This window comes from Dipodomys merriami, unplaced genomic scaffold (assembly GCF_024711535.1).
Source record: "Dipodomys merriami isolate MVZ:Mamm:240054 unplaced genomic scaffold, mDipMer1.0.p SCAF_50, whole genome shotgun sequence".
Taxonomy (NCBI): domain Eukaryota; kingdom Metazoa; phylum Chordata; class Mammalia; order Rodentia; family Heteromyidae; genus Dipodomys; species Dipodomys merriami.
In genome coordinates, this window is record NW_027206069.1 from 4094927 (window position 1) to 4114281 (window position 19355).

General features: G+C 52.1%; 1 protein-coding gene across 3 annotated transcripts in view; it reads right to left on the reverse strand.

Moving 5' to 3' along the window:
* Eml1 (EMAP like 1) overlaps positions 1-19088 on the reverse strand; it is a 150476-nt gene extending 131388 nt beyond the window's left edge. The window contains exon 1 of one of the 3 annotated variants that reach the window (XM_069997601.1): positions 18893-19088. In XM_069997601.1, the coding sequence (XP_069853702.1) occupies positions 18893-18920 (28 nt within the window). In that variant the 5' untranslated portion in view covers positions 18921-19088. Of the gene's footprint in view, positions 1-7904; positions 7920-18892 lie in introns of those variants that run through there. The other 2 variants (XM_069997602.1, XM_069997597.1) reach the window with 2 other exon arrangements.
* Between the last annotated feature and the right edge of the window lie 267 nt (positions 19089-19355).

The window sequence follows — 19355 nt, forward strand, 5'->3', positions numbered from 1 at the left end:
CCATCTGGCATTTTTGCTACAAGCCACTCATGTGTGACTCAACTTGGATTGTTTTTTCTTATTAAAAGCTCAGCAGCTCTCTTCCCCATCCCAGAAAAAAGTCAGTTTTCAAACCAGGCACTCATGGCTCACACTTGTAATCCTAGCTAATCAGGAGGCTAAGATCTGAGGACTGTGGTTCAGTCAGCCCAGGCAGCAATATCTGTGAGATTCTAATCTTCCATTATCCACCAAAAAGCCAGAATTGAACACAAGTCTTGAGCAAAACAGCTCAGGGACAGTGTCCAGGCTTTCCCCAGCGTGCGTGCGCGTGCGCGCGCGCGCGCGCACACACACACACACACACACACACAGAGTCAAATCCTGCTGTGAGTCTATGTGAAAAGATGCTGAGCGCATGTGCACATGAATGTATTCATGGCAGCCTGGGTCATGAGACACATTTCTCCATGAGGGTCTCAGCTGGGTACAAATGCAACACTCCAGCATGGGTGACCTGGGGCCGCACTGTCCCGCAGGCCCTGGTTTGGTTTAATGCTATGCCATCACGGTTGTGACATTCTTGCGTTCTTGTACCTGTCCCTGTGCTGGCCCTGCAAACCATGTAGGCAGTTGCAGGTGAACAGTGTGTCTGCATGTCCCTGGGGCATGCACGCATCCCATGAAGGTGAACAGGAGTCCTGTGTGTGTGCCCTGTGGAGTGCAGGCCGCACAGAGCTGTGGGTGAGCGGATGGGGGCGCGAGGAGGGAGTTGGCGAATCTTCCCAAATATGTCCAAGAATGGAGACAGAGGGAGTCTCACCCAGCTTTCTTGCTTCTGGCTAGATGGGACTCAGAATGTATCACATAAGGTATTTTTGTGGTTGTTTTGATTTTTGGACAGAGGGTCTCACTATATCGCCAGTCTGGCCTTCCACTCCCTGGCTCAAGGGCTCCTCCTGCCTCTACCTCCCTGTAGCTGGGACCACAGGCATACACCACAAAACCTCAGAATGTGACACTTCAACAACCCTCTCTGGACTGGCTGACCCTAATAGCCACCGTGGTTGGGAACCACTGGCCAAAAGGCTTACACTGACCACGGAGGCCCGTAGGTGGACATTCTTTCAGGATGGGATGGGTTGCGAACTTTACATAGCTCAGAACCACCTCTGGGTTCCGGAAGGGACAAAAAGCCCACCAGGAAGGGGAAGATGGCCACGAGTTGCTAACCCAGGGAACTCCAGCCACAGGCCTCCCTCAGTTCCAGCCTGGGCATCCAGCCCGGCAGTGACTCAGTGGAACTGGACAGAGCGCCCTTGCCCATCCGCCCTCAGCTCCCCTGCCCTTACCTTGAGGCAGGGCCAGGCAGGCACCTTGTGACTTCTCTACCAGTGTGGCCAGCGACCACCCCCCAGCCCCCGAAGCCCCCTAACATCAGAAGCTAGTGTGTTGTCAGTGCCCCTGGGTCCTGGTGCCACCACAGTGGGCTCAGGGTTGGGTGCGCCTTGGAGCTCCTGCGTGCTGCTCGCTGCTGAGCAACAGGGACCTCACCCAGCACAATCACGGCTCAGCTCTCTGGCTCTAATTGGCCCAAAGCAGCACCCAGGTTGAAATACTCCCCTGTGGAGCCTGCCCTGGGTAAGGGGCTGCCAGGTCTGGATGTGGATGTCAGGCTTCCATTTGCTAGCAGGTTCCGGATTCCCTCTGAGTTCAGTGTCCTCATCCGGGAAATGGCCCTTCCTTGAGCCTCGCCTGGAGCCCAGCCCAGGGCTGAAGGCCACACCTCCTCTGAAGCTTCTGCTTGGCCCTCGTGGCCACATGCCTACCTCTTTCTCCACACTGCCCCTTGGTAGGCCAGCAGTGAAGCCACCAGTCAGCATCGGTGCAAATTAGATTTGGAGTCCTGAAGCCAGGCACTGGTAGCTCACACCTGTAATCCCAGCGACTCAGGAAGCTGAGATCTGAGGATCGTGGCTCAAAGCCAGTCTGGGCAAGAAAGTCTGTGAGACGCTTATCTCCAATAAATCAGCAACAAAAAGAAGTGGAGCTGCAGTTTAAGTGGTTGAGTGCTCATCTTGAGCAAACAGAGCTCAGGGATAGAGCCCAGGCTCTGAGATCAAGCCCAGGATTAGTTCAAGTGACATGCACACACACACAAACATATGCATGCGCACGCACACCCACACCCACACACCCACACACAAGAGCTGGAGGTGTAGAAGCAAAAGGAGCCCTGTTCCCCAGGAGGAAGAGCCAACCCAGGTGGACAAGAGACAGGATTAGGGTCAGGGAGGGATCAGATGTTTCCTGCTAATCTGAACACTTTCCGCCATCACTTTCCTTCCCCACACTTTGTAGGAAGCAGGGCAAAGAAGGAGTGAAGGATGTCACAGAAGAAGTTGATTTGAGGCTGTCATGGATGAGAGGATGAGGACTGAGCGAGTTGTCCCAGGGGAAGAGGTGACTTAGAATACGCTTTCCCTGGGTCTCTGGAGTTAACTAAACTTTGCATCAGTGCTTTTGATCTGAGCTATTCTCTGCTGCGGTCTCTTTGCAATCAGCTGTTTCCAGGAGGAGAGAAAAGATTAAGATTCACATTAGAATCTTGTGTGAAAGGCAAAATGCCCTTCACACAAGCAACGCCTCCCTCCTATGATCTTAAAGGAAACAGCCCCAAATTCAGGAGACCATCATGTTCCTGTTCCACTCCAGTAGTAAAGTGGTAACAGTTCTCTGGAATTCCTCCAAGGACAAAGATGGAGCTAATGGTCAACCCAGCCATCCCTGTGACTGTTTAATTCTGCACACCTGTCTCATCCCGTCCCTAATTCTCCCGATTTAATCCGAAGCCAATGTCTGTAAATCTGCCCTTTGCCATGTCTCCTTATTTGGCATATGGGGGTGAGTGGGATTCCTGGACTTTGGGCCTGGGGTTTCACAAGGACCCCAGCTGTGAGACTGAGGGGTGCTATGGGCCTTTAAGACCCCCAGGCTGCCCCAGGCTGCCCATTCTCTGGTCCAGTCCTTAGCTTCCTGACATAAGCCAGGGTGGTGAGGAGCCAGGTGCCAGCCCTTCTATTATTCATGCTTCCTTCAGTTGCCAGCAGGGACCTGGCCCAGAGGCCCAGCTTTGCCAGGAAAGATAAGATGCCAACACCTGACTTATCTTCTGAGCTCCCTCCTTTTCCCAAAAGAACAAACACAAAGGCCTGTTGTTCACGGTCCCTGTGTGGGAACCCAGGCTCCTCCTCATGAAAGGGAGAGAAATCATTAGTGGATTAGGGCCGGTTAGGTTTACAGTTTTCCTGTGGCCACCTGTCCCCTCCCATACTCCGTATGGGCCCAGAAACCAAGGCCTACTGTCCCTGGGGTCACACATGCGCAGGGGTCTGATGGAGCCCCTCCTACAGCCTGGGCTTTGCTAACATGGCCTGGGAAAGTCTGGGCAACATTTCAACGGGCTGGGATTGACCATCCCAAGTGACAAGTAGGGAAGCTGAGGCTCGGTGCATGCTCAGGCCTCCCAGCTGGTGAGAGGGCGCTGCCAGTGCTCTCTGCCCCATGCCACCAGGATGCCAGGCTGACTCACTTGTCCTCAAAACAAGACTTGGAAGGAGTGAGTTCATGCACACAGACCCTCCTGCCCGCTCTGTGCCTGATGTTACAGTCCAGCTAAACAGATGTGGACAGCTGAGAACAAGCACACAAAGCATCCACAGGGAGCCCTGGGAAGTCAGTCTGCAGCCACCGCCTTGGCCCTGCTACTGAAGCCCAGGGACCGGGGGAGGCCCGGCTGGGAGCAACATCATGGCCTGCCCAGAGGTCTGATGGGATTCCCCCAGGGCTTAAGTGAACTCCTATGCCCTGAGTCATCATGCCACTGTGGTGGGCTGGAGGTGGGGGAGGTGCGGGTGGGAGGTGCAGGGAGGTAGTATTCTAGATGGGAGATGGGAACCCCCCCCACACACACTTGCCTCCTCAGACTGTCAAAATGGCTGCTACATGATTTGGCAGGGACGTGTGCTATTGTCTTCCACCTTCCCCTAGTGACGCAGGGGATTTTGGGATTTGAACTCCAGGCCTCCTGCTTTCTAGGTGCTCTACCACTTGAGCCATGCTGCCAGTCCTTTTTAGCTTATAGTTATTTTTCAGGTAAGGGATTCTGTGGTTTTTGCTCAAAGGCAGTTTTGAATGGAAGATCGTAAACTTCCTGTCTCTGCCTGCTAAGTAGTTGGAATCAGACACAAACTACCCCACCCAGCAGGTTTGCTAAAATGAGGGCATCTTGCTAACTTTTTGCTCAGGCCAGCCTTGAACGACAGTCCTCCCAATCTTTGCCTCCCAAGTGTGGAGTTACCGACATAGGTTATCACAACTGGCCTGTGTAGGGACCAAAATTACAGCTTCCTCTCCCATTTTACAGAGTAGGGGAACTGAGGCCCAGAGACAGGAAAGGATTTATCCCGGAGGCTCCGGCGGTGCTGAGGCAGAGTTCAGGAGGCTCTCGGGCATTTTTAGAACAAGGTTCTCCAGCTTTGCCACCCTGCAGCCCTGCCCCCGAACCTCTGGCACGCCCCCTGGCCCTGCCCCGTGCTGACCCAGCAGCCACAAGCTTCCGTTTCCTCGTCTATAACATAGGAATACATAACACCTAGCTGACGGACTGTGGGGAGGAGACAGCGGGACAGTGTGGGAGAAAAGCCTTTGCAGATGGCTGCTCCGCTAAGCATTTCCCTAATGCCAGGGAAGAGACCTTAAAGCTGTGACCAGACAACTACTGCAGAGCTATGAGGAGCCAGGTGTGCAGATAAAGGTGACTCAGACACCTGCCTGGGGCACCCACCATCTATTGGAGAATACATGGATGGGAGACTGAGGCTTTGACCTCAGTGGTGAAATCTCCATGAAGAGTTCCCTAGAGGAGGTGTTGGGGGCCTGGGCTGCCAGGCTGTGAGGTGGAAATTCACCTGGAATTAACAGTGGTAATGGAATCAGGGCCACCTGTCTGGGGCCTTCCCCCTCCCCTGAGCATGCTGTTTGTCCTGTGTCCACCAACTCCTCTGCTTCCTTCTCACAGGCCTTCGGGTACAAACAGGGAGACCGAGGCTCACCCAATTCAGTCACTGGTCTATAAATGACAAGGCTGGGAGGTGAAGCCAAGACTCTTGCAGGTCAAAGGTCTCTCTTAAGCCAAGTGCTGGTGTCTCACCCCTGTAATCCTAGCTATTCAGGAGGCTGAGATCTGAGGATCCAGGTTCAAACCAGTGGGACTGGGAAGTCCATGAAACTTTGGCAAAAACAAAGCCAGAAATGGAGTTGTGGCTCAAGGAGTAGAGCACTAACCCTGAGTTGGGACAGCACCCAGGCCTTAGGACTGGCACCAACACACACAAAATTTCCTGTTCTCTTTGCACACTTGCCTTTCTGCTGCCTGGTGCTTCTCTTTCATTTTCACACTTAAGATGTGTTTCCTTATTGGATCTTTACTATTTTAAAACACTGCTCTTTTAACATGTGTGTCTGACATGGTAGAACATGCCAGTAATCCCCGCACTCATGAGACTGCAAGTTCAAGGCCAATCTGGACTACATAGTGAGACCCTGTCTCAGACAAGATCAAAGAAGGATTATTTTAAATGTACATTTTCAAAGGTACCAGCTGCTGCTCTTCCTGCCCCATGCTTCCTCTTGTTCAGACCCTGTTTTCTCAGGACCATAAATTACTTTCCTTAACGGGGGCCTGGAAGGCCAGGGGGAGACAATGTTCTTGGCAGGCTATGGTTCACCAGCCAACCAGGGCTCAGGCTCTGGAGGCTCAAAGGGGCATCTGCGGCTGTGCTGTTTCCTGGGAGACAAGGTCGCGCCTCAGTGAAGCAGCAGCTCAGGGCCCCACCTCCCACGCGGGTGGGACACTCCCTGCTGGTTGGCTGACTTCACAGGGAAGTACTGCATGGGGGAGGGGGTAGTCTTTAGTTGCCAATAAAGAATATTGGGGATATACAGTCACCCCTCTGAGTCTACAGGGTATTGATGCCAGCACCCCACAAAGACACTGAAATCTGTTGGGCATCGGTGGCTCATGCCTATAATTCTAGCTACTCAGGAGGCTGAGATCTGAGGATCATGGGTTGAAGCCAGCCAGGGCAGGAAAATCTGTGAGACTTTTTGTTGTTGTTGTTGTTGTTGTTAGTCATGGAGCTTGAACTCTGGACCTGGGTGCTGTTCCCTCAGCTCTTCAGCTCAAGGCTAGTGCTCTACCACTTGAGCCACAGTGCCACTTCCAGTTTTCTGATGGTTTACTGGAGATAAGTCTCAAGGACTTTCCTGCCCAGGCTGGCTTTGAACTGCGATCCTCAGATCTCAGCTTCCTGAATAGCTAGGATTACAGGTGTGAGCTTCTAGCACCCATTCCACAAATCTCTCCTGAGCCTGGCATGAGGGCATCAGTGGGCTGGAAGGCCAGCAAGGCCCAAGTCCAGAGATCAGACAGGAAAGGGAATTTTACATCTAGCAACCACAGCCTTGAGATATGGTTTCACAGAAAGCCGCGAAGACATCCCCTCTGTACGCACAGAAAGGCCTGGAGGGCCGAGCCGACCTGTGAGGGGACTTGGGATATGACACAAACCTGCCGAAGGGGGCACCTTGCTGGCCACAGGGGGAAGAAGGGAGCAGGGAGGGAGGGAGAAGGGCTGGTATCACAAGGATAAGGATTGTCTCTCCGGGGCACCCTTCTAGCCCTTTCTCTGGTTCCCCAGCCAGCTTTCTCTGGAGCTGCCAGCTGCTCTGGGAATCCCATGCTGGTCCTGGTGCTGGACTAAGATATCAGGTCCCCGACCCTGTGTGGGAAAGGGGCCTTTGTGGTTGTATTCAAGCCCAGAATCCTGAGATGGAGGAGGTGGTCCTGGATTATTGGGTGGATCCTAAATACCATCACAAATGTCCAAGGTAAGAGTGGGGGCAGATAGCCTGGGAGAGAAGAGGCAAGCAGGTGGAGAGGCCAAGGGGAGGGGAGGAAGTGGAATTGAGTGCTGGAGGATGCAGGGAACACTTTTCTTTCTGAGGGTGCACAAGCCTAAGACACCTTGATTCTGATCCAGTGATGTTAACTGCAAACTTCAGATCTCAGAACTGTGAGGTGATCCCTTCCACCCAGTGTGTGGCTGTTATAGCCACGACAGGAAATGAACAGTGCTACCAACTGTGAGAGCGTGAGATGCAGGAGGAGGTAGACACAGACAGGCCCTGGGGACACCCAAAGCCTGGGACGAAGCCTGGCCTCCCCTCTTGGGCTCTGTGGGACCCATGATGTCTCCCTCCAGAATCAGAGGGTCCTCATGACCCCGCCCAGAATTGGAGGCAGCAACAGCTTGAGTCCATCAGTCATTCAACAAAGATCCACCAGCCAGCGACAGACTGGCAAGGCTGGGCCCTGTCCCCAGGGGGCTGACACTTAACAGCAGTGGAAAAGGTCACACAGATCACACACAAGGAAGCTGGAATTCACCTGGGAGCGTACCCACCTCTCTCTCCCTCCTTTACTGTTCCTAGAGCCTGTTGCCATATGCTGTGTGCACAGAAGCTCTGTTTCTAGCAGCCTCAATTTCAAATTGCCCACTCTGACATGTAACACCTCCACTTTCTCATTCAGCCACAGGAACCACGTTGTCCACATCACCAGTCACACCCTGAACACCACATGGGGAGTCAGAGGCCCAGAGTGATCAGATGACTTGCAAAGATCACCCAGCACCAGGCGGCAGGCCCTGAATAGCAATGACAAGGGCAAGCCACCTCCTTGGGCCCGTGCCCCTCCCCTGGTCCCCACCACCAGCCTGCCCCTCTTCCCCTCCACCCCCCCCCGCCCCGCCCAGCCCACCTCAGTACACACACACACACAGGCGACCCACATCCGATACAACCTGTCTTCTCCAAGACTGTAGACATCCTTCCACATCCCAGGGCCTTGGGGGGCGGGGGGCGCTCCTTGCTTCTCAGGCCTGCTGCACAGCTGCTGTGAGGTGATTCCTAGATTGGTTTTCACTGGCTGCTGCCTGCTGCTTCTCCTCTCACCTGGCTCAGGTTACAGCTACACGATCAACCTGACCATCAGCACCTGCACAGCCCAGGGCGTCCAGTCTCCCTGGAGAACGCTCCTGGCTTCGGAGCTCGCCATTGACAGGCACAAGTGAGGCCAGGCCTCCTCTGTGAGTCCTAGACGGGCCTAGGACTGACCTATTGTTGGCACCTTCTCTGATGGCATTTGTCCCTGTGAGTGTGAGCACCCGTGAGCGTGTGCATGTGTGCGCATGTGCCTGTGTGTGCCGGTGTACTGAGCGTTTGAAATCAGCCTCATGCTCTCTCTTGGCTTTTGCCACTCAGGGTGGGTGTGCTATGGTTTGAGCCACACCTCCACTTCTCTGTGGTGATTCAGTAGAGGTAAGAGCCCCATAGACTTTTCTGCCTGGCTAGCCTCAAACCATGATCCTCAGATCTCAGCCCCCTGAGTAGCTAGGATTCCAGGCTTGAGCCACTGGTGCCTGGCATGGTTGTCCCCCCTCTAACAAGGTTTCCTCCTTCCTCTATGTCCCTCCTTTATAGTAGCTCTCAGAAGAAGGACCTGAATGGCAGCCTCAGCTCCCAACAGCCACTGGGCCGCCGCTCTGGGCCAGGGTCCAGTATCACCTCGCTGACCCCCGCCAACCCCAACCCCTCCACCCCCGACCCCAGCCTGTGAGCCTGTTCCCCTTTAACTCATGAACAAAGGGAGGCATAAGGTCCCGGGGCCAAGGGCGTGTGGGATGAGGCTTGGTAGCCTCAGCTACTGGGGAACTTTGGAAAGTCTGGAGACGCTGTCACTTCCTCCAGACCCTGCAGCGGCTCAGAGCCCCGCAGTGCTGGTGGTGAGTGGAGAAACAGCCACAGCCCCTCAGGGCGGGGAGGCGGCAGCCCCTGCAGAAAGCTGCCCGCGCCTCACGCTCACGTCCAACCCCGAGCTGCTCCCTGAGCCACAACTTACGTAGGGCCAGGAAAACACGGCTGCATGCAGAAATAGCACAACAGCCAAAAGGGAGGCAGAGGGGCTGGGAAGGTGGCTCAGTGGTAGAGCGCTTGCCTGGCATGCATGAGGCTCTGGGTTCGATTCCTCAGCACCACATAAACAGAAAAAGCCAGAAGTGGTGCTGTGGCTCGAGTGGTAGAGCGCTAGCCTTGAGCTGAAGAGCTGAGGGACAGCGCCCAGGCCCAGAGTTCAGACCCCATGACCGACCAAAAAAAAAAAGGGAGACAGACAGCCCAAGTGCCCCGCCACCAAAAATGGCTCAGGCTGATGTGGCATGGCCACATAGTCAAACTGAGGCAGAGGTAAAAGACAGAATAACTGACACAGGCGGCAACGCGGAGCATGAGCTTGAACATGTCACCCTCTGTGAAAGAGGCTGCCCAACAGGTCACATTGCACCTGACACCGCTCATGTGAGATGCCCCAAACAGGCAAATCCATAGAAACAGGAGTGTGTGTGTGTGTGTGTGTGTGTGTGTGTGTGTGTGTGTGTGTGTGTGTGTGTGTATGGGGTTTGATGCGCATATGTGTACAGGTGTGCTGATGTGTGTGTATGCATGTATTTGCATACATGTGACTATTGTGTGCTTGCACGTGCATGCGTATACATGTGCTATGCATGTGTGTATAGGTGTTTGTGCATGCACTTGTGTGTCTGTGCACATGTGTATGTGTGTAGATTTCTTCACATAACAGTGGAGTTCAGATCCCATGTCTCTACACCCTGGGGAAAGGTGGCTTTACTGTCTCTTCCTCTGTGCCCATCCAGGTGTCGGGCTTGGGAGGCAGACACAGTGCCCCCTAGGGCTGTGACAGACTTGGCACAGGTAGGAGGGAGGGCTGCCTGCCCACTTTGGGAAGGAGAGCCTCTCAAAGAAGGTCCCAGGCTGGAATCCATGTACTGTGTGCTTGGGAAATCACACGGCGATTTCAGTGTCTCTAAACCTCAGTTTCCTCATCTGTAAAATAGAGCAACAATGTTTATCCACCCCCCCACACCAAAAAAAAAAAATGGACAAATGAGCCACCACTTATGTAGTGCATACTATAGCCTTCCACTGGTCCTCCGGTAACATCCGTCCATCATCCCTGAAGATGGGAGGGCAACTTGGCTGAAGCCCGGCTCCTGGCTCACGCCACAGTGCCAGCAGGACCCAGCAGGACTGGGGCACACTGCGCACGGCTCGTGAGCACCTGCTGAGTCACAGGGTCAGCTCAGACCCCAAGCCACCGACAGCGCAGGGGCAGGAAGATGTTCCCTGCGACGGTACCTGCCCTTGACGTGTTTTCCCATCCAGAATAAATACAGCAGGATTCCTAGAGAATGTGTTTAGATCTAGTAGGGAATTGTCCAAACAATCTGAGTAAGAGGTTTAATGAGGTTCCCAAAATCCCAGGAGCATCCTACCCCAGCACAAAGCAGAACAACTCTCCGGGCAGTGCGAGCAATCGGCCCTCGTTGACAAAGGAAGGCTTCACAGACTTCCTCCAGGCGCAAGTGGGGTTTTTTAACCAGTCTGCTCTTGCATCTGAACCTACACGTGCTGGTGCCACGCTCCTGTGAGACTATCAATTTTATTTAAATTAGGATACATGGATACACTAAAACAAAAAACAAACAAAAACCTAATTATCCAAGTGCTGGTGGCTCATGTGTGTAATCCTAGCTACTCACGAGGCTGAGATTTGAGGATCGTGGTTCATAGCTACCCCATGTAGGAGAGACTCTTCTCTCCAATGAACTACTAAAAAAGCCAGAAGTGAAGCTGTGGCTCAAGTGGTAGAGCACTTGCCTTAAGCAAAAGCAGCTCAAGGACAGCTCGAAGCTGAGTTCAATCCGCCACCAACTGACGCCACAGCTTCCTTTGACAGAACGGAAACAATATACAGACTGTTGTTAGAGCCATGAAATGCACTCGACTCCCAGTTTTATGTTATTATTATTAATTACTTGATGGTATTTGAGTTTGAACTCAGGGCCTTATACTTGCTAGGCAGGCACTGTACCATTTGAGCCACGCCTCTAGCACTTTTTGCTCTCTCTTTTTTTTTTTCAACAGAGTCTTGTTTTTTGTCCAGACCAGCCTCAATGGCAAACTTCCTATTTGTGCTTCCTGTGTCGCTGGAATGATAGGTGTGTTGATTGAGATGGAATCTCAAAAAATGTTTGGCCCAGTCTGGCCTCAAACTGCAATCCTCCTGATCTTTGCCTTCCAAATAGCCAAGATTGCAGGGGTGAGCCACCACATCCAGTTTCTCCTTGCATTCCCCCTCCCCTTCCAAAATCATCCCTAGCTTTAGATCTGTAGACTCTGATCATCAACGTAACCAGCACACCTCCCTCTTTGGGCCTTGGCAAACAGAATGAGAAAGAGCCTTTCAACAGTCCCCAGGTCACCTTCCTCAGTGAGGATTTCCTGGCTGGGGTTGGAAACAAATCTTTCAGAAATTTATTTTTGCACTTTTTATTTTTGGACAACAGAAATGAATGCTGTCACAGTTTTAGAGGCTTGAAGCCTGAGATCAAACTGCTCAGGGGTCAGTTTCTCCAGCATTCTCTCCTCTCAGCCGGCAAATGCCACCTTTCCCTCTGTCCTCATGTGGCCTTGCTCTCTACCTGCCTCTGCCCTGATCTCTTCTTTTCAAATATCTTTTAAAAAGTGTAAATGACTTTAAAAAAAGAGAACTATAGACCAGTCTTTCTGATGAGCACAGAAGCAAAACTCTTCAATAAAATACTAGCCAACAGAATTAAGCAACTGATCACAAAAATCATACATGATAATCAAGAGGGTTTTATCCTAGAGATGCAAGACTGGTTTAACATATGTAAATCAATAAACATAATACATCACATTAACAGCGCTAAAGACAAGAACCATAAGATCATCTAAATAGATGCAGAAAAAGCCTTTGTCAAAACCAACATCCACTCATGTTAAAAGTTCTGGAAAAGCTAGGAATAAAAGGAATATACTTCAACATAATAAAGGCTAGATAGGACAGACCAACAACAACTCTGAGATTCCATGTCACTCCAGTTAGACTGACCAACATTGTGAATTTGAACAACAACATATATTGGCAGGGATGTGGTGAAAAAGGAACCTTACTACACTATTGGTGGGAATGTAAACGAGCACAACCACTCTGGACAGCAGTCTGGAGGTTCCTCAAAACCCTAAACACAGATCTTCCCTATGACCCAGCCGTACCACTCCTAGGCATCTACCCAGAACACCACAAGCCAGGATACTGTAAAGACACCTGGATATCCATGTTCATTGCTGCACTATTCACACTAGCCAAGTTATAGAAACAGCACACATGCTCTACAATAGCTGAGTGGATCCAAAAAATGTGGCACCTATACAAAATGGAATTGTGTACAGTGCATGAGAAAGAATGAAATAATGACATTTGCAGAGAAATGGATGGACCTAGGACAAATCATGTTAATGAAGTAAGCCAAGCTCAGAGAGACAAATGGTGCATGTTTCCTCTCGTATGCAGAAGCTAGATCTACAGTACACTGGGACATGATAAATTATATAGAACTCTAGGCGTTCACACACAGTGAGACCAAAGGAGGATACTCTTAAGGGAAGAACACAAAGGCGCAATGCCTATATACCTCTGATCGTATAAAATACAATTCATCCAGATGAACTCCAGGAAATGGAAATAAGAGGTTTTCCTTCTTTGTTGTTGTTTTAGTTTTCTTTTCTTTTTGCCTTGTTTGTTCGCACAGAGATGGAGGGGCAAAGGGTGAACAAATGCAGCAGTGGCACTCACTAGACACTCTGTTGAAAATGAGCTATACCACTTGTGAGATGGGCTGGGAGGGAAAAACTGGGAGACAGCCAGGGAAGGAGTGACGTCCAGAGAGAAATGTGCTCATTACCTGACTTATATGATTGTAACCCCTCTGTACATCATCTTTATAATAACAAAAATTGAAATGAAAAAATTTCCATGACAGATAACACTGGGATTTAATTGCATATGGCATGATGTTTTGACACCTACACTCATTGCATACTGCTTAAACACAGCTAATTATTAGCACACATGTGTCTTCCCTTAGCTCTTCAAGAAGGGCCGAGGGCTCCTGGCGCCCATGCTCTCTCTCCAAGAATGTAGTACAAAGCCAGATGCTGGTGGCTCATACCTGTAATCCTAGATTCTCAGGAGGCTAAGCTCTGAGGATCCTGGTTTGAAGCCAGCCTGGGCAGAAAAGTCTGTGAGATCCTTATCTTCAATTAACCACCAAAAAGCCAGAAATGGAGGTGTTGCTCAAGTAGTAGTATACGAGTCTTGGTGAAAAAGCTAAGGGACAGTGCCTAGGCCCTGGGTTCAAGCCACAGTACACAAATTAATAATAAAATCTAGAGCCATGATGGTACACAAATAAATAAATAAATAATTTTAATCGAAAGGTGATTTACAGCACACGAGGGCTATGTATGGGTGATATGCAAATACTTTACTCTTTTATACAAAAGACTTGCCCATCCTGAGATTCAGGAATCTGCAGAGGGTTCCAGAGGGAATTGAAAACATCAAACAAGAGCCTAATATGCAGAATTATACAAGACACTCAAATAGCTCAAAAGAGCCAAATGATCCAATTAAAAATGAGCAAAAGACTTGAACAGATGTCTTCTTAAAAGAAGGCATACAAATGTCAAGCAGGAACATAAGAAGTGCTCTACACCTGTCATCACCAGGGAAATGCAAATCACAACCACAATGAAACATCACCTCACACCTGGTAGGATGGCTAGACCAACAAAAGAAATGTTGGCCAGGACGTGGAGAGGAGTCCTTATGCACTGTTGGTGGAGATATAAACTAGTATAGCCACTATGGAAATCAGCGGGGAGCTGCCTCAAAAAATATAGTCAGGCACCAGTGGCCTATGCCTATAAGCTCAGCTACTTGGGCAAGAGAGGTGGGAGAATAGCAGTTGAAAGCCAGGCCAGGCAAAAAGCATGCAAGACCCCATCTCAACCTCTAACTGGATATAATGTTGTGTGCTCTTGTCATCCCAGCTTTTCAGGAAGCATAAATAGAAGGTCACAGTCTAGGCCAGGCTTAACTAGACATACATACAAGACTTATCCCCGGGGCTGGGATGGTGGCTCAGTGGTAGAGCACTTGCCTTGCATGCCTGAGGCCCTGGGTTCGATTCCCCAGTACCACATAAGCAAAAAGAAAGAAAGCCGGAAGTGGCACTGTGGCTCAAGTGGTAGAGCGCTAGCCTTGAGCTGAAGAGCTGTGGGACAGCGCCCAGGCCCAGAGTTCAGGCCCCACGACCGGACTCCCCCCCCCAAAAAAAAAGACATCCCCAAAACAATAAAAGCACAAACAGGCTAGAAGCATGGCTCAAGTCATAGAGTGCCTAGTAAACACAAAGCCCTGAATTCAACCCCTAGTACTGCCAAAACAAAGTAAGTTAAAAATAGAACTACTATACGATCCAGCAATCCTATTTCCAAAGGAAATTAATTCCGTATGTGGAAGAGACTATCTGAACGCTCTTGTTCACTGAAGCACTGATGAATATTGCCTAGAAACAGAATTAACTTATATGTCCACCAACGGATGAATGGGTATTATTGGTGCTTTTAAGTGCAACTTGGGGTCTGTACGTGAGAGGAGCAGTTTGAAAGATCTTGCCTTCGCGTTATAATTTGCAGATTGGAACTCACATTCTGAATGCTTGCTGACCATGGCTTGTACAAGGTGCCCTGAGAGTTTCATAATCAAAATAAATTACATAATTTAAATTTAAAAAAGGTCTAACGGGAAAAAAAATCAACAGGGACAGATATTCCTACTGTTCATTCGGGAAGGGCGGTATCTTCCTCTTGCCTTGATGCTAAAGGGTTAGTCTGTCTCTAGTCTGTGGCAGTACTGGGAGATGGGGCCTGGTGGGAGGAGTTAGCCCCTGGAGACATATTCTCACAGGGCCTAGAAGGACCATCTCCCTCTCGCTTCCTGATTACCTGGAACAAGCAGCTCCTTCCACACATGCTCCCACCATGATACACTGTGCTACCCCTGGCCCAAAGCAACCAGCCCAAACGACTAAAATCTCTGAAACAGAGCCAAATAAATCCTCCCCCCTTACAATCTTTAATGAAGTACTGGGACTCAAACCCAGGGCCTTGCACATGTTTATGCCTGGCATACATTCTACCAATGAGCTACCTCCCCCACTCCCAACACTTCCTCATAACGATCTCATGTACTGTGCCACAACAGCAGGAAATGGATGAACCCAGGCAGCGTCTGCCTTCGGCTTCTCCAGAGATCCTTGCCAGGCCCTGAGGAGAGATGGCAGCCAGCCAATCAGAAACCACAAAGAATAAACCCAGGCCACTATCTGTCTTGACACCGACATTACATGAATACATACTTCCTCTTACTGTTGTAGGGCAGGGCTGACATGTCCAGCCAACACCCTCATGGTCAGGTACCAGAGAATTGCAGGGCACAGAGCTCAGCTCAGACCCTCTGAGATGGGGACATGGGTCGCCTCGGAGGCCTCCTCCACATCCCGGGACCTCTCCTACACCCCTTCATGTCCTTTCCCAGTATTTTCCTGCCTTGGAATCCAAGAAAGGAACAATCGCCCAGCCCCTTCTCGGAGCTCCACACAGCTTCCTTGCAGTCTGGCCTGACATAGCGGGAAGTGGCCTGCTGTGAGAAACTGAGGTCAGAGCTTGAGGTGACCAGGACAAACAAGGGAATGGGGGCTGCACTGGTCCTGGTGAGGGGTCAGGGGTAAAGGGCTGAGGCTTTCAGGTGACCGGAGGACCTGAATGCACTATGGATACACTCCTCTACTCCATAATGTCTTTGGGACCAAGCACAGAGTCAAATACCCCGGGACCTTTGTCGAACATTCAGGAAGCTCCTGGCTGAATCTTGGCCAGGGGGTGTTGAGGGAGGTGATGAAGCTAGAGGACCCCCAAGGGTAGAGGAAGGGGCAGAGGTTACGCAGGAGGAGGTCGCTCTCCTAATCCGGTCCTGCTCAGGTGAAGGTCCGTTCTTACTAAGCCCTGCAGCAAGGTGAACGCCTTCCGGTGATGGAAGCTCGCAGAGGTTAAGTGTCTTGCACGAGGCCCCAAGCGCAGCAGAGCAGGGATTCGAACCCTGGTCCAGATCAACCTACGTTCACGGCTCTCTGAGAACACAATGGCCTTCCTCAGTGCTCACAGCTGTATGGTTGCTCTGCTGGACACTTTTCTAAGCACTTAGGAAGGAACAGCCTGATGAAGAGGAGGGTCCATCACAAGGTCAAAGTCAGGAAGAGATAGGCAACAGACCCAGGCTGTGTGAAGTCAGCCCCTCCTGGGCAGACACTAAGCGCGTGCAGACCCTATCTTCATTATAGCCAGTGAAGGACATGGCACAAGCCCAGCCTAGAGCTGTGGCTCAGTCAGGGAAGGTGACGCTTCTGAGGCTGCCCACACCTAGGAGGCGGAGTCAGGCCTGGAATGGCTGCAACTGTAAAGGCTGTGCCTTGGCTGGCTGGACGCATGGCTGGCAGTTCCTGCTATAAATATGATGCTGACTCTCGTAACCTTAGCCTCTGGGCTCACCGGCCCAGACCCAGAGCCATAAATCCGGAGCCTGCTGCCGCCTGCTGTGCGCTTGCTCTGCGGAATTTTCCTGATGCCCTAACAAGGTACCACATTTTTTTTTTTTTACAGGCTCCAAATGATTGGAGGCAGTGTTGAGCTAGCTAGTTGACTCTGAAATAAAAAGAGATATTGCTACTGACAAGCCAAAAAAGGCTCCAAGAAAGCCAACCAGCTACTTGAAGAAACCAGGAGGGGCCTCCCCTGGATTTGTGCAAAACAGAACAGGAGCATGTGCTTTGGAATTTCTGCTCTACCGTGCTGCAGCTGGATGTCCTGGGCAGGCGGCCTGGCCCTCTGAGCCTCCATTTCCTTCGCTTTACGGCGGAGTTGATGTCCCTTACTCCAAGAGGTGACCAAAGTGTTCTGAATGTTCAGAATACAGCAGGTAATTTGGTCCCTCCGGTTCCTTCTCAGTCGCAGCTGATTTATTGGTTGAACAGTTGCCGCAGCTAGTGTCCCTAACAACCAGCCTGGCATTATTTGCATCATGATGCAGGCTTTGGGTTATTTTCATTCTTGCCACATCTTGACAAGCCAAGGCCCTATTATGCCTTCCATTTAACAGATAAGAAAACTGAGACACAGAGTTCTTGGTGAATCTGCTTCCCTGAGCCCAGCAGCTGTTTTTATTCCCACGGATTAGGCCCCACCTTGGGCCCACACAGGAGCAACAAACCCTCATTTATAGCCAGGAAAACCAAGCCTGGAGCTTGCCCGGGGCCTCTGACCCACCTTGGACAGACAGACAGACAGGAGCAGGGTGACCTGCAGCCCTGCCTCCCGGGCCAGTGCTCCTCTCCTCAGCAGAGCAGGGACAGTGAGGCCACGCCCCCTGGCCTCCAGGCCCGCACAGATGCACACTCAGCACCCTGCCATCACTGGACAGCTAATATTGTCCTGGCCTTCCTGAAATACTCGTCTCCCTGCGGGTGGCTTCACAGGCTGCTAAAACCAGGGCCGTGTCGGTGGTGGAGGGAGAGAGCTATTCCGGGTTTGTGTCAGGTGTGGGGCACCACCAGCCAGAAAGCACCATGGCGGCGGCAGCGGCTCCCTGGGCTCCGACAGCCAGCATGACTGGCGCCTGACAGAAGCGGGTGAGGTCACGTTGCTTTTGTCCATGACCCCCACCAGAGACACACACACACACACATGCATGTGCACACACACGCGCACACACACACACAGCACTGTGGCTGCCACTTAGACACCAACAGGTGTATTGCTCGCAGCCCACCCAGTGGCTTCTGGGATAGCTTGGCACCGCCCCCCCTCCAGCGCCCTGAGATCTCCAACTCAGGGTTTGAGGGCCAGAAGCAAGCTGTGGTTTACCAAGGAGGCCCTGGCAGAGGAGATGCCCCGTCCCTGGGTGTCCCTCCAGGCTCCTGCCCTGGAAGTCCACTTGCTGCTGCCACCAAGGAGCCACCAGGAAGACACTGGTTACACTGTCACATGGCATTTTCGCTATTACCTCAGTACCATAGCCACTGTCTCCTGGAGACACCGACGCTCAGAGAAGTTAGAGCACTCGCCAAGGGCACCCAAACAGGCAGTGAAGAAATTAGCTTGAAGAGCCTCATTCCAGAATCCCTCATCCTGGGCAACCATCCCCTAAAGCTGTGTCCTGATGGTCTCTGTGCTCATTCGTGTCCCTGGCCATTCCCAGCCTACAAAGCGTGGGGCTCACAGGAAGCCTGGCCTGGGGCCAGGGCCCAGGGCTCAGGGACTCCCAGAAGTCCCTCTCAAGCTCATAGGGGATCTCCTGGAATCTGTCAGCCCCACCTCCACACACACACACACACACACACACACACACACACACACACACACACACCCTTTGCCTGTGGCACCCCACACCCACCTTGGGGTCCAGCCCCTTCTAAGTCACGGCCATCCCATGGGCCGCCCTGCCCCTCCCCCGTGGCTGTCAGCCTGAGAGTCTGTAGCAGGCGCAGCTTCCTGTTGTAGCCCACTGGAAATCCAGGGGGTGCAGCCAAGCTGAGCTCTGCAAATCCAGCTCTCCTCATTCCCCCCAGGATTGCAGATTCCGCCCCCCCCACCCCAGGTATCAGGCCAGGAGGATGGGGGTCCTGACTTGCAGCTGCCCACCGTCTGTGGGGGCCCCGTGCCCTTGGCGACCGAAGGCCTTGGCTGTGCAACCGGAGCCAGGGTGAGTAAATATAGCACTGCCACTCACCGGCTGAGGGCCCCTCGCCGTCCGACATGGTGTGGGAGATGGGCAGCCGACTGGCCACCAGCCTGCAAGGACACTCAGAATCTCTGGTTGCTGTCACCCACCCGGCAGAGCTTAGGACTGCTGTGTCCAGCCCCTAGGCAGTGTCCCGCCCCGGGCAGCCGAGCCACCCCTGAGTGCCGGGCTGGGCAGATAAGAGTGCTCCCGTGCCAGGAGTCCATGCGATTGGTGGATAAATCTAGGCACTGCCCTCCCCCGGCCGAGGCCTCTCCCAGGCAGCCCCGGAATGTTGTCTGAGAAGCTGCTGCACCCCTGGGTGCTTGGTCAGTGCCCGGGACCTCAACCATGGGCACAATGCAATGCCCAATCGCTCCCAGCTGAAGACAGGTCCCACCCACTGAGCCAGAGACGCTCATGGACTTGGAGGGTAGAAGAATGAGGAGGGCGCCGCTCACTGCACACGACC